The sequence below is a fragment of the Panthera tigris genome, chromosome C1 (assembly GCF_018350195.1).
Source record: "Panthera tigris isolate Pti1 chromosome C1, P.tigris_Pti1_mat1.1, whole genome shotgun sequence".
In the NCBI taxonomy this organism is placed as follows: Eukaryota; Metazoa; Chordata; class Mammalia; order Carnivora; family Felidae; genus Panthera; species Panthera tigris.
Window position 1 is genome coordinate 92,668,991 of NC_056667.1, and position 25,279 is coordinate 92,694,269.

Below are 25,279 nucleotides of genomic sequence, written 5' to 3' on the forward strand. Positions count from 1 at the left end.
TGCATTTAGAACTAGAAAATAGAAAAGTGTCAGGGATCCTGGAAGTACTTCTTTCCCCATCTCTTCTCTCCTTCTGTGTATCTTCTTTATTTTTCTCTGCTTACCAACTTTCTGTGCTACTCAGTTTATGTGATATAAGATGGCCCTGCCATGGTCTTTCTCCTGCAGTTAGGTAGGTAGGTAGGTAGGTAGGTAGGTAGGTATGTATGTATGTATGTATGTTTATTTTGAGAGAGAGAGACACACAGAAAGAGAGAGGGAATACCAAGCAGGATCCATGGTCAGCGTGGAGCCGACATGGGGCTTGATCCCACCACCACCATAAGATCATGACCTGAGCCAATTTCAGGAGTCAGGCACTTAACCATCTGAACTACTACCCAGGCACCCTTTTCTCCTGCATTTAAAAGGTAAGGCTCGGGCACATGGCTGGCTCATTTGGTAGAGCATGTGACTTTTGATCTCAAGGTTGTAAGTTTGACCTCATGTTGGGTGGAGAGATTACTTAGAAATAAAATCTTAAAAACAATTTTTTTTTTTTTTAAATAAAAGACCAGGCTAAACTGATAATGGTTGGCCCCATGTTCAAATTCCTAGGGGACAGATTCTGGCCAAGGTTAAGCCAGGTAAAAATACTTAGCCCAGTTAATGTCAGGGATGCAAACACGAAATGCCAGGGCTGCACCACTATAACCTTTAGATCAGAATTGGATATTTTCAGGGAAGGAGAACTTTTTTTTAGCTGAGCAGACACTGTAAATGCTTTCTGTAATAAAGTGAAGAGGGTAGCTAAGGTAAAGAAGCCAGAAGAGTCAAAGGTACTCCCAGAGTTCTGTCTTGATTGGCTGCTGGTGCTGTGGTCTCTAACTGATATTTAGGAATATTGATTTTGAAGTATCTGAAGAACATCCAGATGGCGGTATCTAATAGGCAGGTGTATATGTGGCCTTGGAGTTTTGGGAGAGATTGGGGGTTAGATATATTGATTTGAGATCATGTATAAATACAGCATGGAAATGGATCAGATGACATGGGGTGATGATATAGAATGAAAACAGAAAAGGACCATGGATAGAATGAGAGAGAATTTCAGACTTTTTTGGCAGGAGAGAAAGAAAGGTTTGTATTAGGTATAAAGACGAGAACCAGGAGAGCCAAGGTATCAAAAGCTAGGAGTTTAAGAAGTGAGTGAGGGGTGGTCAGCAATGTTGTGTACAAAGTAAGATACACATTGAAAAATGGCCTCTGGAGTTAGCGATCCAGGAGATCGTGAGTGTTACTGAGAGCAGTGTCAGTAAGAGTAGAGTCAGGACAGTGAGTTACTGAGTGGGAAGTGGAGAAATGAAGATAGGTATAGCCTACTGTAACTTGGATTACAGGGGAAGGAAAGATTTAAGAATGTTCATAAGCTTGGAGGTAAGATTTTATAGCAGAAGTTGTAAAAATTGGATGTAATTGATGGAGCAAGATTTGTAAGCAGGTGGGAAAGGAAGGAATCAAGGAATTCCGTACAATGGAATTATTATTATTATTATTATTCAGCCATAAAAAGGAATGAAGTACTGATACATGCTACAACTTATACGAACCTGATAAACATTATGCCAAGTGAAAGGAACCAAACACAACAGGTCACATTTGTGTGATTGTTTTGTGTAATATTCCCCAAATAGACAAATCCATAGGGACAACAGATTGGTTGGTGGTTACCAGGAGATGGGGGGAGGTACTGTGGGGAGAATGAGGAATGATTACTTATTGGGAATGGGTTGTTTTTCTGGGTTGGTGAAGACGTTTTGAAACTAGAGAGAGAAGGTGGTTGCATAACATTGTGAATACATTATGCCACTGTATTGTGCACTTGTATGTTATGTAAATTTCACCTCAACTTAAAAGTCTTGGTAGAGCAGTTAAATTTTGAACCAGAAGGGAGACCTCTCTAAGACCAAAGGTATAAATAAGTGGAGATACAGGTAACTTTTTAAGTGAGGTGGTGGGCTAAAAAGTTGAGATGTAGCATAAGCCCCCTGGCCTTTCTTTGGGAATTTGCAAATGTAGTCAGAATCAGGAGAGAGGTGAGTAGAAAAGTAGCCAGGTTTTAAGGTGGAGAGAAATCTTAAGTCGAAGGATTGACAGTGTTCTAGCTGAAAATCTTCCACATAGCAAAGAGCCCTCAATATCATAGCTTTTTTTTTTTTTTTTTTTTTTGTGGTGAACTTGTAAGCCTGTCTTGCACTGGCTTCGTTCTTCTTAAGAAGTCTCACGGTCCTCATTTCCCAAGTGTCAGTATCTGTTCTACCAGCCAGAATTCGCTTTTCAGTCCCCCTCTCTCCTTTAATATACAGAAGTTCTGCAGAGCTCATGAAACCTATTTCAAGCACCTACCAGGCTGTCTTCCTTTATTTCTTTAAATATTCTGCTTAAATAACATTCCTTTCTTGTTGGTATTTGTTGCTGTGTCTAACGTCACTTAATTTCACAAATGTTATTTGTGGAAAACAGCCTCTGGTTTACAAGAATAAAGTATTGTGTTTTTGTTGTTGAGTTTTTCTGGTTCTGTAGTCAGTTTCTAGGGCAATTCTAAAGGCTCACAGGCAGTTAAGATGGTGTAGAAGCGTGTGGGTAAGTGTTAAGAGTTGAAAATAAGGTTTTCTTTTGAGCCCCCTCCCCTTTAAAAAATGACAGCTTAACTGAGATAAGTTAATAATTTATATGCCACAGAAACACATTTTAAAGGGCATAATTCAGGCCCCTTTCCCTTTCACATGTACTAGTTTACCTTTCATTAAATTATTGCCATAAGGCTCTGAAGCTCAGCTTCCTTAAAACTGGTATGATTTTGAAAAGAAGCGTGACTAACTCTTTTGAATTGTTTATGTCAAGATCACTCCAAGGAGCACAGGCTCTCTGACCTTTTCAACAGTTGTGTCCTAGCAACGCATCTTCCTACTTCCCTAGTTTCCTTTTATACATTTTTGGTTTTTTAGCTGAAACGTCTAAATGAAAGGGGAAAAAGGAAAAGGCTCGTTTCCCTAGATCTTTTCGTGTGATGATTTTGTTTTACTTAGAGTCTGCTCTCAAGAAAGCCTAATGATTAGGGGCGCCTGGGTGGCTTGGTCGGTTAAGCATCCGACTTCAGCTCAGGTCACGATCTCGCGGTCCGTGAGTTCGAGCCCCGCGTCGGGCTCTGTGCCGACAGCTCAGAGCCTGGAGCCTGTTTCAGATTCTGTGTCTCCCTCTCTCTGTGACCCTCCCCCGTTCATGCTCTGTCTCTCTCTGTCTCAAAAATAAATAAACGTTAAAAAAAAAAAAAAAAGAAAGCCTAATGATTATAGAATTAAAGAAATCTGTCTATATTCATTTGGGTTATTCCCTCTCTTCATCAGTCAGTGGGGATGGCCTGACTTAGTTGAGTGCAGGCAGCTATTATAATTTAAACTGAGAATATTGAGTGTCTGCTTCAGGTTCCAATACATATGAAGAAGCAGCTGCTTATATTCAGTGCCAGTTTGAAGATCTGAACAGAAGAAAAGACACCAAGGAGATCTATACTCACTTCACCTGTGCCACAGACACCAAGAATGTGCAGTTTGTTTTTGATGCTGTTACGGATGTCATCATTAAAAACAACTTAAAGGAATGTGGACTTTACTGAAGAGGGTTGGAGATTAATGAAAGGTAAAACTTCAGACAATTTAGTTATAGTGCTCTAGTGATGTCCCTGGACTTTGTAAACTATTCTAATTAAGAATGTTCTTCTTTTCTAGTTATTACAGTGTGGAGTGTTGAGACCAGACTTCTTTTGCTGTCTCATTGGGCAGCTGCAAGCATGAACGGGACCAGGGAATGGCAGCAGCATGCAGAATCTTAGCACTCTTTAGCACAATCTTCTGTATTAGGGAACTCTTAATTGACATGAGATGCTAAAGTCAGACATTGGAATTGGAACGACTGTATAAAGTATGATTCGATCATTAAGACATCACTTGGATTTCATAATCTCAAATGTTTAGGGCCGATGTGAAGTTGAGGTGCTGCATTCCAGAACTTTAATATGTAGCTTACTCTTTTTTTTCCTTCTTAACAAACCACCAGTTCATTTTTAAAGTTTTTTTTTTCATCAAGAGAATAATGTTACTAAATTTTATTTCTTTGTTTGCAAGAGAATCTTTATTAAAACACAATCTTAACTATGCACATGATGTGACCAGATCATCTTGAAAATACTCCTCTTAGTAGGAGCTCTTTGTTTTTAACTTTTGGTATGGTCAGAACATCATATTTCCATAATTACTTAATTCTTTATGGTTATTGGGGCTATGACTATAGCTTTTTTGGATGAAATTTATGTTACTCTCCTGCTCAAAGTACCATCATGGTTTTTAAGTGGTAATTACATTGGAGAGTTCTGTAATAAGATTCTCACTTTCTAACTTTTGTTTAAGTTTATGGTTTAAGGTTAACCTGGTTTATGCTGATTACCAAATTACTAGGTAAATGCTGATGTAGGATGTAAAGTTAGTTTCTTGGATATGGACACACCCAGGGCAGCTGTCAATTAGAAATGCAAATTGCAAAATTCCAAACGGAAACCGTGACTTTGCTGCTACATATCTACTAAATTGACCACTTTGGTTCTTGCTTGTTTGTCTCAGTCATAGGGAGTTCTGTAAAAGATGCCCCTTGTTTTCCATCTTCCATGGCCTTTTCTGTTGGGAAACATCTAAAGTGTATTAACAGTGCATGCTTTTACTTTGTAAATGTGGTGCCAAATCCCTGTTTGCCATTGTTTTTATTGTAGCAATGTTAATTGTAGTAATCCTTAGTCAGTACCTTCTTTTGACAAAACTCCTGCATTTTGGGACTTTTTCCACTATGTTGTATGTACAGATTTTAATCTGTTATAGTTGGCAGCAGTATTAAAATGGTGAGTAAAGAGTCCAGGTTTGTTCCTGTTTGTAATTAGTCCTTTCTGGAAATATTTTCTTCTGTTTCTTTTTGTTCCTGCTGAATGTGCTTTGGCCTTTGTCTGAGAGTGGGTTTAGGTAGAGGGTTCCCTGAAGGTCTAGTCTTTTGGTGTAGTAGTATTGTTTTATTTTGGCCTGACTGAGGGTCTTATGTCATATCTGTGTCAGTGACATGCAATCATAATCCATTTTCCGGGTTTACATTTTGGTTTTGTGGAGAGCTTTATTCACCTCGGCCTGTAGGTCCTTTTGTATAATGTACAGCAAATGTCTTTAAATATCGAATGGGCCTTTGGGGGAAGGCAGGTGAAGAGAATGTATTGTGAGCATTCCAAATCAGCAGTTTGAGCAGTGCCTTTGGGGTCCAGTCTTTTCAGATTGGATTCTATGTCATCTTTTGATGTGACCTTTTACTAGTTTAAAAAAAAAAGAAAAAGGAATGATGGTCAGCAAAGCTAATTCAGAAAGCAAGCCACAGCACTTCAGTGCCTTTATTGGAATTTTTTTTCTTACTCTTTTTGGAAAAGTATAACTATGCAGATGCTATAACGGTACTATCTAAACAATTTCTTTAGGGCTGGGAAAACTGCATCTAAAAGAAAGAAAAAATGATCAGCTTCGATTGGTGATTAGTTTATGCCCACAATGTAGATAGGACCGATAGTTCCTGTTCATTTTGAATAATCTTTTCCTTATTGTATTTTGTGATCTAGAATCATCTGGAAATGAGAACTCGTGGAATATTGTTTTAACTGTAGTCTTTCTATAGTCAGGGCTAATGGGATGGTGTTGATGATAATCCAAAATAACAAATAATCTGAATGCGTTAATTTTACTTTGAAATGCACCTTGTATTTTCATTTGAATATGTCTATCTGATACGTTCATTTTTTAGCTTTTCTGTTAATGAAAAAATAGTAATTCTCTGATTTTTTTGCCCCCATGCCATTTACATTTTTCTTTATTTACATGAAGATCACCCCCTACCCTACCATCCCAAGTAATTTGTCTAAATGCACATTCCTGGAGGACACAGGGACACAATTCAAGTCATTGTTTTTCAGATATGCCTTAAGTCAAAATCACCTGGATCCATTTCAGAGATTGACTCTTGGCTGGTGGGCCTAGTGATCTATCATTTTAAAAAGGTGATTCTTACCAGCTTTGCAAATCACTGTTGTGTTTTGAAATAAAAGATCTTTTCTAATAGCAGAGCCAGAGTGTGGGGGTGAAACATCATGTGTACTAGCCTGGAGAAAAAAGGATTGGTATTTGTAATCAAAGAAACTAAAAGTTGCCTTGTGTCTTTTCTGTGGAGAATGCTGGAGGTTTGTGATGGACTGCATTTCAGTATTCATGTGGCCAGGCTTTGGACCATCTGAGAAACCAGCACATCTAAGAAAATTAAATTTTAATGAATAAAGAACAGTAAATAGACCCTAGTAGGAAGGACTGGAACAATAGCTTTATTTTGCTGTTTATTTTGTTCCATCTGCACCTGATTAAAACCTTGGGCTGTAGAAATGCCATTCATTAGGCTCTATTTAAAGAGGATATAGTCTCCTTAAAGGCCAGTCTTGCCCGACCTTACAAACTCAGCCTTGCAGCAGATTTCACCTCCTGGCACAAAAATTCCAAAAACTTTTACAGTTATTCATAAGTGGATCTTGGGATGACATTTCATCTTGGACAGTTTAAATTCTAAGTCTCTAGTTCAGTGTGTCATTTTATTATTGTTTCCAATGATGGATTGTTATTTTTTATAAAGTGCTGCATTCTAAGAATAGATGGACCAAATTTTAAAAACTATTTTCTTGCCTTGTTTCTTCTTCTTTTATGTGTTCTATTTGTGTTTTATTATATACACATTTTAGAGCATTTAAAAATAACTGCTGGTTCTTCTAATTCATTTGCCCACCTTATATTCTTATATCCTAGCCACTGTCCTATTTGTAGCTGTGACTTTCTTTGTACATTGCTTGTCTAGCCTGACTAGTTGTTTCATATATTTATACATTTGTTTAGCATAGCTCTGGAGAATCGCGTTGCACAGCTTGTTGCTGTATTGGCAGTTACATATAAGGTAGTCTTTCATTCCCATTAAAAACCTCCCTTTGGTTGATCTTTTTTACCCCTTTCAGATGTTCAAATGTTTATTTATTTTGAGAGAGAGAGCGCGAGTGTGCGCGTGTGTAAGGGGCAGAGAGAGAGAGACCCAAGCAGGCTCCACGTGTTAGCACAGAGCCCAATGCAGGGCTCGATCTCATGAGTCATGAGATCAGGATCTGAGCCAAAATCAAGAGTAGGACGCTTAACCAACTGAGCCACCCAGGTGCCCGTCGCCTTCCAGATGTTCAAAAAAACCACAGTCCTTTACTCATTTAAATATAACTAAAACAGCACTAATTTTCTTCACTCTTACCACTTATGAAATCTTTCATATCTTATACTGACTTCAATTTTTTTTTAATGTTTATTTTTGAGAGAGAGAGCATGCGTGCGCATGAGTTGGGGAGGGGGCAGAGAGAGAGGGAGACATAGAACCTGGAACAGCTCCAGGCTTTGAGCTGTCCGCACAGAACCTGATGTGGGACTTGACTCCACAAACTGTGAGATCACAACCTGATCTGAAGTTGAACGCTCAACTGACTGAGCCACCCAGGTGTTCCTCTTATACTAACTTGAAGAACAAGGTTATTTCAGTTTCCTAGTACTGCCAGCTCATTCTCCAGGCTTCACAGTACAAGTCAGAGATCTGACCTGGACCAGCCACAACTCTCCACATAGCTTTATGGCTGTCTAAGCACAAGAGAAAACCAGGCTGCTTAGGGGACTGAAATCAAAAGTTGATCTTGTTAGCAGTTAGTTAGCTTGTTAGGAGCTAGTTAGCAGGAAGTAAAAGATTTAGGTGAGGTACAAGGAATGAACTTCCTGGATGGTCAAGATCTGTGTTCCTTTACCTTTGTGTAAGTTTTAACCCCCACCCCCATTTTCTCATAACTTATATGAATTACTTCTGCTAGGAGAACATACTCCAGAACAAGTCGGGACAGGACAGTTTTTTCTGATACTATGTCAGGCTTACATACCTGGCTCAACTCCAGTCTTCTTAGGAGTGAGAGATAATAAAGAAGGTTATATGGTAGTAGATACCTGAGGTGCAAGATTAACATACAGATTCCCTGGCTAAACTCTACTAAATTAAGTCTACAGGTCTTGGGAACATGTATTTTTAAATACATTTCTCAGGTGGTTCTGATGAAGCTAACCTGGGCCAACATTTGGGGGATAACTGAATGGGACCCAATGTTAAAGATCAACACAAACAGTAGACAGATTTAACCTTAAAAAAATCACTAGTAAACGACTGAGGCATTTTTTATTTGCCAAGAAATCAGAAGCACCTTTTGTATGTGACTTAGAGTGCCGTCCACCAAAAAAATTAGTATGAGAACTGTTAAGTCAAAGAACATTCTTACACTTTTGATACAGAGTATTTAATCTTTATACATAATTAAGACAAAACACTTGAAGTTTCCAAACATTGGTTTAATTTTTTTTTTACTGCATTTATTCAGTGAAAATGGAAAGCTACCTCAAAGTAAAGACAAAATCCTGTGACAGAGGTCTAACTATATATATGAAATAACATGAATATTCATTTACAGTTGGTGGATAAAGAGCAAAGCTAGCTAGCTCTAAATTACAGACTGGAAAGTCCTTTTGAAACAAGGCTAGGGAAAAGATAAATAAGAGGACTGTTTGAGCAGCCAAATAGAAGACTCTTATGTATGTTTGCTGCTAACCCCGTGTTCTCTTCCTGAAAGCTAGTGGAAATCAACAAGGTAGCAGAAATAATCCAATATTAGCAAATAACACTGCTGGGATACACCGTCTCAATGTATTAGCATTCAGATGTAAGATCTTTGACAGCTGGAATATTAAATTTTGTACAATGTGGCTTATCTCCTATCCTCTACTACCCCCCACCCCACCAACCTCGTCTCCTGCCCCCATACTCCTTTCAGTTATCCAAACATTTTTACCTAGAGGCTTGTTTAAATGTAAGAGAGATTCCCAGTAGACATAACAAATCACAAGAAATTACCTGTTCTTTCTGTTCTTCCTAAACTGTTCATCTGTGCTCATGGAGGATAAAGGTCCTGAGATCTCTCAGAATCTTATGGAGAGTTGTTTGTCACTCTGGATTCTGGTCTTTTCCCTGCTTCCAATCATCTATGAAATCTCTGTCTTAACATCTCTCATCTGTTACTTAAAGTTGGACTAAATTATTCCTTTCAGCTATGACATTCTGTAATCCTGAGGCAATCGAAATAACATTTAAAAGTGCTTTTGTAAATATTCTTTATGATACTCAAGATTATACTATACTGCAAAACAAGTAATCTTATAAGGCAGTCCCAACAGTTGTATTCATTGTAGCCGGCCGTCTTTTCTCAGCATCACTTTTCCCATATTCATTTTGAACACCTGAAATGAAGTTCAACTGTAAATTTCTCTAAAATTTGTGCAGCTGGGTAAAAACAAAGGTCTTTGTTTTGCATTTAAATTCAGTTCTTTATTTCTGTTCATACTAGTGCTTGCCTTTTCATGGCCAGATGGCAGAAAAGTTCCCTTTTGCAGTCTGCACTATGTCTGTCTGACCTCACAGAAATGTCTTCATGCTTTTACCTAGCAGGATCACCAGAAGCTCTGGCACACTTGCAATCCCTGGGCCAACACTGAAGCCTGCTGGAATCTGTGCTCCGGGGGCTGTGCCGGGTAGAGAGGGCAGTGGGAGGTAAGAGCTCTTCACCCTTCACCACCTTCTCCACCCAGCATGGCCAGCACACTTTGGTCTACGGCACATCTCCAGTTATAGAGTGGGTTCTCAATGCTGTTATTTCTTACCTCGGGAATGGGGCTACCCTGATTTGGACTATTTGGGGTACATGTTGCGTGAATTTTTTTTTTATCAGAGTAGGAAGTGTTACAAGTAAATGTGTCTTTTATATTGCTTTTAAGACTGAATTTTTGTGCTGCTTTTATCCACAGAACGTAAAAGCACAGTTCCGATTCTGTTGTATTCTTTCCATTATATTTTTATTGTGGTAAACTATACATAACATAAACTTTACCATCTTAATCATTTTTAAGTACATAGTTCGGTGGCACTAAGCACATTCACATTGTTGTGCAAATTGTCACCACTGCCCATCTCCAGAACTTTTTCATCTTCCTAAACTGAAACTCTGTATCCATTAAACACTAACTCCCCATTCCCATCTCCTCCCAGCCCCTGGGAATGTAAGTACAATCGTATAGTATTTGTCCTTTTGTGTTAATTGTACTGTATTTTTGTAAAAAAGATAAAGAAAAGCAACTGTCATCAGATCTACAAGAAATGGAACATACTTCACATTTGGCTTACTGTCATCAGTGGCTAAATGCGCTGCAAGGGAACTACATTAAGATCTCTGCCCTCTAAGGATATGAACGGGATATTAATTACACCTTCAACGAACAAACTTAAAGTTATTTATATTTTTGTTATTTTATGCTAATTTCACATTCCACTTTGAGACTGATTTGTATTCAGTTTGGAGATGATTTTGTTAAATATGGTTTAGAGATGGCATAATTTAAAAATAACCAAGAATTTGGGAGTGGGAGGAGCTTAGGGAAATGAGAAAATTGAATAGTGTGGTGTATGGTGGGCTTTCAGTAGCATGGTACATATATAGAATGCTGGCTTGGGATTCAGGAGACCTATTTTGGAGTTCTAGTTCTGCTACTTCCTAGCAGTTTGATCTTGATGAAGACACTCCTTCTCCCTGGGCCTCAGTTTCTTATCTATAAATTACTAGTGATGGGCCTGGACTATTTTAAACTTCCTTCTAGCTTTACCATTTTAAGAATTAAGATTGCAGTTCATGAAAATCAGGTCGAATTGTTTCTGACCTACCTTGTTACAAGAAAGAATTTCTGATGATAAAATTCAACATTATAGTGTAAATTTAAAAGGAAGCAAAAGAAGACAAAGACAGCAGAGTGAGTAGAGTACCAGAAGACCAGGCCCATTGGCTATTTTCATGCTTGGACTATAGGGCCGGTTCTATATGAACATCCGTAACCAAGAAGCCTAGGGTAGGCTTTTATAGTTTGGCCTCTAACCAAGTCCTGCTTAGAGTCAAAGAGCAAGGAGAAGATAATAAAAGAAGTAAACAATCTGATACAATTTGTGGGGAAGTTGGGCTACCCTATCTGAAGATGGGATAAGTGAGATAAATTAGATTTGGGGCCTGAATAGACAAGATCTTAGCTGGAGTGAGGATTCTTAACCTGGGACTTCAGGGCTCCAAAGGTAGAATTTATTCCTAGTATGTTGGTTTCCCTTATAATTTTACGCATTTTTAAATATCCTGAGAAGAGGTCTATAGGTTTCATCAGACTGTTGGAGGGATCCATCATGCAAAAAAAGGCTCATAACCCCTGTATATGGAGTTAAAGCAAAACAGGTTAGTGATAGTTGGAATATGCCATTTAGAAACAGTCCCTGAACAGAGCTCTTGGATGCATGAAGTCTTGCCCAGGTTTTTTTTATGTGGTAAAGTTTTATAATTGGCAATAGTCAGAGTACTTTCCCTTATTTCTCTGGTACTTCTCCCAAGTTGACTTCTTTTCATGGAATCAAAAAGACGATTAAATGAGTCCAATTTTAACAGCTGCAAATTTATTCTTCAGTGTATTTCAAGCTCATATGGCTCTCTAGTATCAATATTGCTAGTAACAGGCTAAGTGTGAATATGTGTTTCTGGCAAGGAACAGATTTTCATTTTAATTGACACTTTCCTTTATATACTAAATCTTGGACGCCAGGAGCTTTCCTCACTAGTAGTTGTAGATGCTAAATCTGTACTTGACTTCGCCACCTCCTGTCAAGATAAATGCAAGCTTCGTTTCCCCTCAAAGGAGTTCAGAGAAATAATTTACTTATTGTCCTGTATCAGGAGATGTTGTTTTCAGCCAGGCATCACATGGATCCAACTGCAAAGATTTTCAATGCCCAAAGCAAGATCAGCTGCTTTTTTTTGTTCTGAAACATGTAGCAGTTGAAATGAGAATTCTAGGTTTGCTCAGTTACTCTAAATTCTGTGATCGAGAAGTGGTAGCAATAAAAATCATTAATACTCCAAGTGGGAGTGTGTTGAAGTCTTCTAAATTTATTCAGAAAGTGTCTTGTGCACCTGAGACAGTTACTTACAGAGATAAAGGAAACTCAGTTTTTACAGTAGTTGGGGGGCAGAGAGAGAGTCTGCTTAATAAAGATGATCATTTTTAGACATGTGCCTTAGAAACTAACAAACTTACATCTTCTATTCAGTGATCCAGATCTCTGAGCTAAGGCACATAGGGTCTGTTAGTAAAAAATGATGGTAAGGTTTGCTGAGATCTCATTTTTTATTTTTTAATTTTTTCCAGACAGTAGGGAAAGTTGCTATTGTGCTTGGGATAGTTCATCTAAAAACTTGGTCTTGAATTTCATAAATGGCTGCTTTTACATAGGATTTCTTTCTGTGACTCTGACCACACAGCTTTTATGTTCCTTCCCTTTAGTTATGTTTGTGATCATTAAGAATAACCCTGTGAAGTAGTAGAAAAGTTACCTTCATTTTATAGATGAGGGACTCAAGGCTCAGAGAAATGAAATATTTATACTTTGTAGTAAATTGCAGAACCAGTACTGGCACCTGGGTCTTCTGACTCTTGGGTTTGTATTCTTTAAACTGCACTAGCTACCCCACTTTGAAAAGAATATATGGGACACAGTTGTGATCATGTAGAGTCTGTCTCCAAGGGAGAATGGATTCACTCTTCATGCCATGGTATATTGATCTATGATTTTTCTGCTTGAAATGAACCAGATTCCAAGCCTGTTTGTGGAATGTATACTTGAGGAGTGATGAGGATTAGAACAGCCCACAGTCCTTGAGATTTTCTTTGATAATAATATCTGTAACTGCATCAAATACAAATTTGACATTCTGTGTGTCTGTAGCACAGGTCATGTGACTGTAGATTTCTTTGACATCTTTTCGCATGTTGAGGTCAAGGAACTGACTCTTGATGTAATTCCCTGCATCTTCAAAAGAGTTGTTCCCTGGTTTTCCAGAAAAAATAGTGAAGAAATGGGATAAATTAACCCTTTTTAGCTGCTGGCTTTTTTTTTAATGTTAAAATTTATATATTTTGAGAGAGGGAGAGTGCAGGTGCACATGGTGTGCTTGCATACAAGTTGGGGGAAGGGCAGAGAGAGGAAAGAGAGACTCTCAAGCAGCCTCCACACTAATGCATGGCTTGATCCCACGAACCACAAGATCATGACCTGAGCCAAAATCAGGAGTCAGACCCTGAACCAACTGAGCCACTCAGGCATCCCTGCTCACTTACTTTTTAGGTGACCCACTTGATCCTTGAAATGTGTTGGACAGCTGCAGTTGGGAACATAATTTTAAAGGGAGGGTCCTCTTCTCTATTGTACTCCAGTGTTTATCACTTGAGTTGAGCAACAGAATTGAGGAGAGGGATCTCTTTGTCTCTGCCCTTGATTTCTGGGAGGTATCATTTAAATAGTCTGTGGCTCTCCTGCATCCTGTCTATTCTGTTCCAGGGACATTTGATTTTAAACTTACGACTGAATACCCAAGTTTCTCAGATTAGACATCGAAGTATCACTTGGACATCACAAAGCGCGTAAGAGGAACTGAGTATTAAGGGGATATGGCGGGGCGGGGCAGGGGGGCGCCTGGGTGGCTCAGTCAGTTACGTGTCTGACTTCAGCTCGGGTCATGATCTCATGGTTTGTGAGTTTGGGCCTCATGTTCGGCTCTGTGCTGACAGCCTGGAGCCTGCTTTGAGTTCTGTGTCACTCTCTGACCCTCCCCCACTCATGCTGTCTCTCTCTCTCTCTCTTTCTCTCAAAAATAAATAAACACTAAAAATTTTTTTTAAGGGATAAGGGATCATCAGCCTGGCAAAGCAAAGGAGTTTCACACTTAGTACCTCTTAAAGACAGGTTCCTTTATGTCTTCTTGGTATAGGAAATGAGGCAATCACCAGTCGTTACCAAGAAAGCATTACCATTATCTCCATCCCTTGACACTTACCATCATACTCTGGAAAACAAATGCTGAGATGGACTTTCTTGATTTTTTCCTCAAAGAGGTCCTTCTTGTTGAGAAAGAGGACAATGGAAGTAGCCGCAAAGAACTTGTGGTTACATATACTGTTGAAGAGGTGTAATGACTCATGCATGCGATTCTAGTAAGAGGAGACATCATCAGAGATATCAGACTGAGCTTATGGGCTATTGTCTACTTCCTGTTCTTGTTCCCCTTGGAGAGACTAGTGCTCCAAATGTAAGAGGAAAGTTGGGGAATAGCTTATCTCTTTTTAGTGTGGTGGGATAGGGCCAAAGAAATCTAGCTGCCTTTCTCATCCTTTTTCTGTCATAGCTGTGTGACTTGGGGGAAATCCCTGAACTTTTCTGAGTTTTAGTTTCCCTGTCTCATAGGGTTGTTACGGAAGTTCAATGAGATCATGTATGAGTGTCTATGATAGTGGCTGGCATATAGGTGTACAATAAATGTTAGGTCAATCTTTGGCAGCCAGGGCACTGCGAAGGACTTTGACTCCGTAAGTGCTGCTTATACAGAGTTGAAACTAGGCCTGAGTTGTCATGTGCCCATTTGCATCTCCATGATAATTTTTCTTTTCAGGATGATTTTGATAAGCTTCTGTTACAGAGTCCTGGATCTCTGTGTGGGCAGGAACGTAATAGGAATTATTGCCCCAGTGTCAAATGGTGAGGACTAGAGAATTTCTCAGCGCCATACCACAAGCCCTTCTCCCTTATTTCTTCCTCTGATTGCCACTCTGAGCAGGTGAGAAGTGGTGCTATGTATCTGCAGAGTCTAGATGTTGCCAAGTGCCCCAGACCAGCCTGTTTTTAGGGAGCAGGGCCTTTAGGATTTCAAGTATGCTATTATCTGACTTGGGCTCCATCTTTTCACCCAATGAAGAAAGAAAACAAATCTACTTTTTGTGGCCTTTTGTCATTGCTAATGCTCCTGTAGAACCCCTTAAGACTTCATAGACTTCAGGGTTGAAGGTGGAAGAGATCTTGAAAAATGAATGACCCCATAAGACATTTTGGCTAGAGGATATTCATAGTGCTCTAATGTGAACTTGAACTACTAAGGAGAAGGGAGAACAACTGAGACAGGGATGGGAGTATAGGAGCTTTGTCTCCTATCAATAAGCTATGGGCCTCCATTAGCATGTTCCATGCCTTGATATTCTCTGTCTCAGACTCCAAGACTGGGCGGGCTGACACTTGGTCTGCAGAGCTCCTATCTTGTTAAATTCTGCAGGCTCAAGAGACTCACCCCTCAGGTAGTCTTCCACGTGCCAATTTAAGTGGCATGTGAGAAACCTGGTCTGCAGGTCTCCCCTTAGTCCTGTTGACAGTACATATTTAGGCTTCCAAGTGAGGTTAGTAGTCCAACCCTTCTATCCTGTTGCACAAAGATGCACATCATACATTGTTTTTCTGCTGTATCATTTTCATCTCCTATCCTTTATTTCCATAGGTGGCCTGGAAGAGTCCTAAGTGTAACCCCTGCGCTTTGCCCAGTTGTGATCCCTTGTCCCTTTAATACTCCGTTCCTCTTGTGAGCTGTGTGATATCCAGGTGATTCCTGGATGTCTAATTTGAGACCAAGCTCACCTCTAGTAAATCTAGACCTCCAAAGTGCTAACCTGGAACCTGCAAAAGGGGAAAGTTTTTCTAGAATTATTTACTGAGGCATTGATTTGTGTGCCAGAGGACTGCTAGACTGTCAATGTTAGCTGAAATCACCCAAGCTGAAGAATTGGTGACACAAAGCTTAGGGGAAGGGTCACAGGGGGACTGTCTATCAAAGCTGCTTACTGTAAGGGCCACTTACCACTTCGTCGTCTTCCACTAGCACCATATCATAGGCACTGAGGGCCGCACAGAAAATGATGCAGGTGACTCCCTCAAAGCAGTGGATCCACTTCTTTCTCTCTGATCGTTGCCCTCCCACGTCAAACATCCTGAGGGAAGAAGCAGCACATGTACTTGGTGTTTACAGAGGGGTGGCCACTTTGGGGCCAGTCGGCAATGAGATGGGAAATGGGGAGGAAAGAGGGACAAATAGGATAGTTATTCAGATTGGGCTTTAGTGAAGGCCAAGAGGCATCCCCAGTCCCCTTTTTTGGTATCTGAGGTGACCCCAGGGAACCATGTGTGTATCTGTGATGCCCCCCAGAGAGCTGTGTACTCACCTGAAGTTCAAGTCTTTGACGGAAAACTTGGTCTCAATGATGCCTGTGGTTTTGACTCTGGATCGTAGCACATCTTGCTCATTAGGGAGGTAGTCGGGGGCTGTAATCCGGTCTAATTGGTTCAGGTAGCTAGAGAAAAGAGATTGGAATGGATTAAACTTTACACAGCCAGGGCCAAGAAAGGTAAAGGTCCTACCCAAAGTTATATAACTAACTTGGTGATGGAATCAGGACTAGAGTCCATATTGTTAAATCTAGGGTTCTTTCCTTCAAACCCTCATGTGTCCTTACAAAAGGGAGTGTGGGCTGAGAGGCATGCCCAGTTGTGGCAGGGGTTCTGTCGCATTTAAGTCAAATCAGATAACTTTTCCTTAAGTTTTGCCTGGCTACAAAGTTTTCTAGATCCTTCAGTAAGATTTGGTGGTTTAAATGAGTGTCAAAAGTTCCAACAAGAAGCAGGAGTAGGGGCTCCTGGGTGGTTCAGTTGATTGAGCTTCCGACTCTTGATTTTGGCTCAGGTCATGATCCCAGGGTCGTGGGATCAAGCTCTGTGTCGGGCTCTGTGCTGAGCGTGGAGCCTGCTTGAGATTCATTCATTCATTCTCTCTCTCCCCCCGCCTCTCTCTTCTCCTCCCCCACTTTCCCTTTTCCTCCCCCTCCCCCACTCATGCTCTCTTTAAAATAAAAATAAATTTAACAAGAAGCAGGAGTAGACTAAAAGAGACTTCAGAGACATAAGAGACGTGAATCAGTTTAATACATGGACCTTGTTTATATCCTGAATCAAGTTGAGGGGCAAACAGTTGAGATAACTGGGGAAACTTAAATGAGCACTGGCTTGGATATTTGATGACATCAAGGAATTATTAAATATTTAGGTGTGATGGTTATGTTGTGATTTCTTTTTTTAAAAAGAGCCTCTCTCTCTCTCTCTCTTTTTTTTTTTTTTTGAGAGATACATAGTGAAATTTTTAGTATGTAATGATAGGATATTTGGGACTTTCTTCAAAATAATCCAGTGGGAGATGGAGAGAAAATGGAACAAGAGTGGTCATGAGCTGGTAACGGTTGAAGTCAGGTGATTCACTGTATTATTCTACTTTCATATGTGTTTGACAATTATCATGAAAAAAACTTTTTTTTTAAAGACAAGAGGAAGGCAGATGTGAAGTGGGATGACAGAGAAGAAGGGAAGGAAAATTAACAAGTGTGTAGTATATGCCAGTATTTTCACATTTAAATTCTCATTTAACCTCATACACCTTCAAGTTTCATGTCCCATTTTACAGATGAATGTTAATTTCAGAAGAGTTGAATAACTTGTCCAAGGTCAAGAGGCACTATGGTATATTGTAAAAAGCATTCAACTTTGCGGTCAAATAGACCTGGAGTCAACTTCAACCTCTGCCATTTAACTATGTGACTTTGGGCAAGTTAGTTAACTTCTCTGAACCTCAGTTTTTCATCGGACTAATAAAAAGTACTATCTACCTTGAATAATCAAACAAGGTGGTGCACCTCACACACCCAGCAATGCCTGGGCCTTAGTGAGTAAGTGCTCTGTGGATGGTAAATGATAACTGTGTTACAAAATTAGATGACAGAAGAGGGATTAAATCCAGGTCTGTCTGACTACAGAGCTCATGCCCATCTATGAAACCATGCTGTTTGAGGTAGGCTTGATAAACTCTCTGTACCTTATCTTTTTGGAATCAGCTTTGCAAAGTTGGTTCTTTTAAATCCCTGACCTACTTCCTTTGGTTTGCCCTGGAAGTTTCTGTGTCCCTTGCCCTGGCACCCTGATGTAAAATGCTATGTGTGAAGGAGGCATTTGTTTCTGGTTGGTGGCCTAAGTAAATACACCTAGGTTACCAGCTAGAATATTCCACCCTGAAAAGGCCATCGTTAATCACCTGTTTCCTGGGAGGGCATGTGGCAGAACTGCAGGTCTGTCTTTGTGTTTGTGGTTCTGAAAGGAGAGACTATGTGCATGAATTTAAGAGGACAGCAGTCTGAGGGCTACTAAGCAGGGCACATTTGTTTTTAATTTGGGGGTCTTCAGCTCTATAGGCTGCAGTGAGCCAGATTGAAGCAGCAGAGTGGTGGCAACTATGTCTGTGTCCCTCTCTAAAGGCATTAAGTTCAAAGCATAGTAAAACACTGCTTAAGCCCAACACAACAGGTATCCACGCTGAATTCAGTCCTTTGTGACTCCAGCTTTCATGCCTGAAATTTTAGTCTGCTTGTGATTTCTCCTAGAAGGTTGTTTATAGCTAATCCCACCCCTTCCCCAGTCAGAGTCTTACTAAGATGCTGAGTCATTGAGCTGGTACTCTGCAGCTCTCTCGAAGCAGGCTTGCACCCCACCATCCTTCCACAACTTCCTGATGACCTCAACCAGCTCGGGAGGCATGGTGCCCTCCTCAGTGGAGTCAGCCAGGGTGTTGAGCTGTCGCCCAGTATCCTGTAAGGCAGAAACCTGGCTGAGAACTACACAGGAGTAATGGCTTTCCAGGAGGCTCCTGGGAATACTACTGAAAAGAAAGCATTTTGCATTGCTACTAAAGCCTAAGATGGAGATTGCAGCCAGTGAAGATGTTAAGAAAACATATGGATTAATTTTGAGTGTGCTTCTGAGATGTAGAGGGTGGCAATTTCTCCAGTCCTAGGATGTCTAGGGGAAAATAGGTTCCAGGGGCTTCCTCTGTGGTGTTTCTGTCTCCCATCCTTAGTTCAAAAGAGTACCGCCACAAAATGTGGGCCCTCTGCTCACAGGGAGGTTGGAAGTTTAAAGACCAGATTGACCATGACATAGATCAGATGGTAGACAACCATCACCTTTGTTCTTTCAATGATCCAAAGCTAGGAAAAGACAAATGCCAGAACTAGGGATTTAGCTTGTAAAAGTTCCATAGCCAGGCAAGGAGCCCAGGGGAGCATTTTAGATGGTAAGATAAAACAAAAAGGCAGAGGAAGCTGAGAACAGGTTTTGGTAATGTATTATAAAGGTAGGGATTGCATACTTCTCCAAGACTGAAGTAAAAAGACTGGAAGCTCAGTAGGTAGGACTTAGTTCTATGAAACTCCTTTCTGACCCATATTTCCTCATAGCTTGTCAGCTGCCTGTTTTCTGATCATTAGCCTTTCCTTCCAACCTTAACCGCATTGCTGTTAACCACATACCGCACAGCTTGGTTCAGCATAGTCAATACCCAGTGTGGACATGGCCTGGATGATAGCCAAGATGGACTGCAGCATATTCCCGTAGATGATGGCCTTGTACTCCAGACACTCTTCTGGCGAATAGCCATCCTGATGAATGATCCTGCAAGACACCCGGCCCATAGTTGGACCTGAGTAACCAGCCCTAAGGGATTGGGGATCTGGAAGGATTGAAAGGGTCATAAGAACACAATCTATTCCTATTGCTGTGCCAAAGTGGAGGGTGAGGGGAAAAGGGCATGCAGATGAGGGGCATTGGGAATCAGGTTCTTTATATCCTTTACATCTGGGTGCCTTCAGGATGAAGAGCCCTTCACCCTCCATGCCTCTACTGGCTCTACTGACTTCATCACCCTACCTCAGTCCTCGGGGGGCTTTGTTCTTACTCACTTCATCTGTTTGACGATAGTGCTCTTTCCTGACTCCCCAGCACCTGCAGGGAGAAATGTTTATGCTTCAGGTTTCCACCAGTTCTCCCCAACCCTCCAGTAGATGGCTTGTGAGAAGTCTAAGCCAGGGCTTGCTTGGGAGTCTTGTTAGGAGACAACCTGTAGGGATGATTGCTGCCCTCAATTTCTGCCAGGCTTGAGCTCAGGCCATTCAGTCTGGATTTAGAGCAGAGTTTCTCAGCCTCTGCACTGTTGACATTTTGGGCTGGACAATTATTTTTTTTGTGGGAGGCTGTCCTGTGCATTGTAGGGTGTTTAGTGGCATTCCTGGCCTCTACTCACTAGAGGCCAGTAGCACTCTTCTCTTCCAGTTGTGACAACTAAGAATGTCTCCAGACATTCCCTAGTGTCCTGGTGAGGGGTGAGGGTGGTGGCAAAATCTTGTTGAGAACCACCGATAGAGTCAGGGAATTCCTTTAACACGTTTCTCCTCTGCCCAGTTTTACTCAGGAGAGTGATCTTGGAGCAGGATTGCAGAGAGCTGGATAACTTCACTGAAATAGTTTTTTTCATCATCTTGCTTTTTCCCTTATTGGCTAAAATGCCCTACTATCCTCTCATTTACACTCTGCTCTCCCTCCACATACCCTTCAACTCTCTCCCCCAGTTTGCACTGCCCTGATGCCCTAATCTCCCTCCCATTTAGTCTATGCTGGTTCCCTTTAAGCTGCTTATCCTGAATGTAGAAGAAAGCTGCTTAGGCTTAAAAGATCTCTCAGTGGCCTTGCTATATCTTTCCCCTTCTGTAGCTTTTGGGCTTCTTGGAGTCTGAGTCCAGCTTACAGTGGTATGCTCACAGATTGGCTGGGCAAAAGGAGGTGCCACCGCCTGGGGCTCCAGTTCACAGGCTCCTCATGGGCTTGGAAACAGCCCAGCCAGCTAATCTGCTGCTGCAAAGACCCCCCAGCTAGCCTATCTCTGTACTACTGTTGGGTTTTTTTTTTCCTAAACCAGGTGTCCCAAACTCTTTATTGAACCAAGAGGTTCTGTTTGCAGCTGTGACCAATCTCTCTGACCAACAGAAGAAGGTGCTTGTCGTTTTTCAGCACAGACCTGTGATCTGCTTAGGGCTCATCAAGTTGATGAACCTCCCATCTGGAAGGGGCTTTCAAGGCAGCTACTGAACAGAAAGCCAGGAAAGGACTGCCGTAGACATTCCTCCTCCCTCAGGGCTGGCTCCCTAGTTATAAAATGTATACAGAATGTTTACTGGAGGCAAGGAGAAGGAACCCATTTATGTGGCAAGAACCAGTGGGCCTGCTTCTGGGACTACATGGCACTGATGCTATGGCAGGACTTCTGAGTCCACTGACTCAGAGCTTTCTGACTGCAGATCAGGTAACTCTAAGCCCAGGGTTCACGGCATTTACCAAGCTGTGAGGTGTGGGGTTTGGTTAGATTTGGAGATGGATGGGTCTTTCCCAGCCCTTGCACACTTCCTGGTTCAAGGAAGAGCAGAACTATTCCAAGGTAGCTTTGGTATTCTGCATCTCCTTGGGGTGGCTGTGCTCAGCCCTAGAGCCCTGATCCCTTAGCCTGAGACCAGATGGGGAGAGGAAAATAACCGGCCATCCGTCCTCCCCATGGGGTGGGCTAGAACCCATCTACCATTCAGGATAAGCAGGAAGGAGCAGTACCTTCTTCTCTGGCTCATCCTCCCATCTCGCTCACCCAGCAGTAGCAGTTTGACGGTCTTGGCTTCCTTGTCAGCATCCTCCTGCAGCTTCTTTTCTAGCTCCTTGGACCTCTTGGCCAGTTCTTTGTCCTCAGCACTGACTCCACTCCCCATCTTTCTGCTATCTCCTTCTCCGCTGCTTCTTCTGGCCCTTAAGCTTCTTCTCTAGGGTTTCCTATCTGTGAGATGGAAGATAAGGAAAAAGTAAATTGGGATCGAGTATCAGTTTTGTAGTCTTCCTCAAAAGCTGGTCGATAAGGGGCTTGGTGAGGGAGCAGGCTCTAGGTTCTCGTCCCCTGCCTGTCTTGGGTGAGACTTTCTACCCCAGCTGGAGACCTACTTAGTCTAGGGATTGTAGCCTTTTTATCTAGCAATGTGATGGGTCAAGCCAATTAAGAGCTCAGTATGACAAAGGGCAAAGACGTGTTTCTGTAACTAAGAAAATGGCTGGATTTTGACACAGGAGGACAGAATGCGGGTACTGGAGCTTTCTGGAATGAGATCACAGCTGTCCCATCCTTTTGAGGGGCTGATCTCCTAAAAGTCTCTTTCTTCCTTGGATTCACTTGCATTTTAGCTCTAGAGATTAGATGTGTAAACATAGGAAGCTCTGCCTGTCCTGAGACTCCAGATTTTAGAGTCTTGTTTTCAAGGGCTTCAAGGCATCAAAGCACCCTCTCCATCATACCAGGCTGGTCCTGGCAAGGAAATCTTGTTTAGGGTGGTGCCCTTCCTGGAAAAATTAGAAATGTTTCCTCCAGCTCCTCCAGTGGCTGCTGCACCAGGAAGTTATTAGCATTGTTCTGCTATGTTGGGTAATCTCTCTATGTGCTTCTTTGTAGCACTTATCCCTTCATACTGTACTTTGCTTTATGAGTGGGTTTCTCCCAGGCTGAATTGCTTCCGCTGGAGGTCAGGGACCAAATCTGATTCATATGTGAGTCCTTTAGACCGTGTGGTTTATTAGCAGACCCTCAGTAAAAGTTTGGTGAATGAATGAAAGAAAAAGTATACACAGAGAGAGCGGGCCTCCAACTCTGTAAAGCCACCTGAGGCCTACCCTTACTTGGTGAGTGAACTTTGCTGTTTAGAGTGGGAGTTTGTGCTGCCTCATACAGGAAACTGCTTCCTTGGGAAATTGGACTCTAGCCTCTGGCTTTGCAAAGGTTGGGGCAGCCCTCCCTCTGGCCCTCATTCCAGCTGCCCCTTCCTGGGAAGAAATGCCAGAGAGGAACCCAGGAGTTCTCTTTTGGACCTATGGAAGACTCTCTCCATCGGTCATATTTCTCTATGCCAGTTATTTCCGTTTAATTAAGTGGGTTGCTGGTGGAGCCTCCTCAGTACTTCGGGATTTTGCTACCCAAAATGTGGTGCAAGGCGCAGCCTAGATCACCTGGGAGCTTCTTGGAAGTGCAGGATCTCAGGCTTTAACCTAGATCTGATTTAGAGCCTGCATTTTAACTGGATCGCAGGTGACTCTAAGCATGTTAAAGTTCGGGAAGTGCTGCCCTAGGAGGTACTAGGGAATTGTTTTTTCCTCAAACCTGCCTAATCATGAGGATCACCTGAGATGCTTGTTTCTGTGTGTTATCGAATCTTAGGTCTCACTGATTGGAAGATCACTCACATTTCAAAGATGTTAAAATATCCTATATGTTTTTATAAAGGGGTGTGCTTTAGAATCATTAAGTTCCGGCAATAGTGCTAATTCCAGATCCTGAGAAACTCTTTTAAACTAATACAAGTGATTATCATCATCTGGCAAGTTTGGAAAAACCTGATCCAGAAGAGTGGTTCTCAACTTTTGTTGTACTTTGGAATTTACCCAGAGAGCTTTAAAAAATAATACTGATCTAATTGGTCTGGAATACAGTCTAGGTGTGGAGATTTCCAAATTTCCCCAGGTGATTCTAATGCGCAGCCAAGGAGTTGAGGACTTAACCTGAGCTTGAAGGGCTTAATGTGTTCTTTCCTTTTAGAGTGGAATTGCACTGTAGTGGCCTGTGCATTTGGACTGAGAAGCTGGGAGGGAGCCCCAGGGCCTCCCACCTACCAGGTACCCTGAGCCATTGCTGAGCTCTTTCCTCCTTCCACCACCTTTCAGCTGCATATCTGAGCATCTGACTGAGAAGCCCTGGGCCTGGAGCCCAGACTCTCAGGGCTGATGGAGAAATAGGTAGCCGCCACGGTGCCTTCCCTAGTGATCATGTTTTCCCAATCAAAAATTGGCAAGTGCTTCTTGACTTAAAACAGGAGAGTGTCTTTGAAATTGTGATTGTCTTGGAATCTTGGCTATAAGGTTTCAGTAATTATACCTCCCCAGCCCAGCCCTAGCCTACCCACAATATTGGTAACCTACACCTAGGCCAGAGCTGTGCTGAAGCCTGTTGTGTTCAGAGCAGGGGACTGCCAGCCACTGTGCTGGCCGAGTTAATGTGGCTCCTATCAGTTCATTCTCACACTAACTTCAAGGTAAGTGCTCTGTCCCCAGTTTACAGACCAGAGAACTGAGACTTGAGGGGTAAGTAACCTGTTCAAGGTCCTATAGTTTAATGAGCAAATCAAGTGATCCTTCTTCCCACGACCCCCACATAAGCAGCCAGTGAAAGAACACTTGGAGGAAACAGGCAACATGCATGAGCTCGAAAACAGTAGCACTTGCAATGTTAAAGGAACCACTAACTTGTTTGACGCATGGAGAAAATGTTCGAGCTTGTTCCTTTTTCAGCTACCACCTCTGCAAACTTCTGTGCTGCTCCTACTTGTTTTGTAGTTTGCTGGGCTCCCATTCCGACTACTAAGCTGAGTAAGAGAGCTCCTGACCCTTGCCTGGCCTCTAATTGTGCTGACCCATCCTGATGCCAGTGACCTCCTGCCTGCCGTCTTCAGCTCTGATGCCTTTCGAAACTGTGACTGTTCTACTTTATTATTGCATTTGGGTTCAGTGACCTGGTGGAGTAGGAAAAGCATGTACGTGCTATTCCCATTTAGAAACACAGAAATATGATCCTCACATTAATAAATTAGCATCAAAATCATCTAGAGCTCAGGAGTCCTACTCACAGCCTGATAACCAATCATTTTGAGTGAAGAAAGACTCACCATTTCCCAACAAATTTGGTCCTGTTTCCTGAGCTAAGGGGAGACCTCAGGATCTGTCTTACCCTCAGTGATGGGGATTGTGGAGAAAGCCTTGTCTCAGCTGGAGTAGGGAGGTCATGAATGAAGAACTGCCCTCAGGACCTTCCAGTCCAAAGGAAGAGGTGGGGTAAATTCACAGAGAAGCAGCTGAATTGAAGGAACACTGTGCTAGTGCTGGAGAATTCAAAGCTGTTTAAAACCTACCCTCCACCCCTGGTAGGAAAGACCATTATAAACACATTTAACTGTCAGACTGAAAAATTCTGTAGAAGAAAGGAGGGAGCAACTAAAATGAACAGACTTGCAACAGAGAAAGCAGAACAACAATAGAAACGGAGGTAAGGCATTTTGGGGAGAGGAAAGAAAGCATGAGAGAATGCATGGAGGCCCGAGGTGCAACGTGTGCTCTGGGAAGACTGGGAAATGAGATGTGACTGGTGGGGCAGGAGAGGGAA

At 41.8% G+C, this 25,279-nt stretch overlaps 2 protein-coding genes across 2 annotated transcripts in view; one reads left to right on the plus strand and one right to left on the minus strand.

The window, feature by feature from the left end:
- GNAI3 (G protein subunit alpha i3) overlaps nucleotides 1–5,589 on the plus strand; it is a 39,143-nt gene extending 33,554 nt beyond the window's left edge. The window contains exons 8-9 of the mRNA XM_007076419.3: nucleotides 3,465–3,678; nucleotides 3,768–5,589. Of these exons, the coding sequence (XP_007076481.1) occupies nucleotides 3,465–3,655 (191 nt within the window). The 3' untranslated portion in view covers nucleotides 3,656–3,678; nucleotides 3,768–5,589. The remainder of the gene's footprint in view (nucleotides 1–3,464; nucleotides 3,679–3,767) is intronic.
- A 7,264-nt stretch (nucleotides 5,590–12,853) lies between these two features.
- Nucleotides 12,854–22,037, minus strand: GNAT2 (G protein subunit alpha transducin 2). Its single transcript, XM_007076418.3, has 8 exons — nucleotides 21,680–22,037; nucleotides 19,950–19,992; nucleotides 19,521–19,662; nucleotides 18,644–18,801; nucleotides 16,338–16,466; nucleotides 15,977–16,106; nucleotides 14,135–14,288; nucleotides 12,854–13,128 (listed from the first exon to the last, which is right to left on the minus strand). The coding sequence occupies exons 1-8, from the start codon at nucleotides 21,795–21,797 to the stop codon at nucleotides 12,938–12,940; spliced, it is 1,065 nt and encodes a 354-aa protein (XP_007076480.2). The 5' UTR covers nucleotides 21,798–22,037; the 3' UTR covers nucleotides 12,854–12,937.
- Between the last annotated feature and the right edge of the window lie 3,242 nt (nucleotides 22,038–25,279).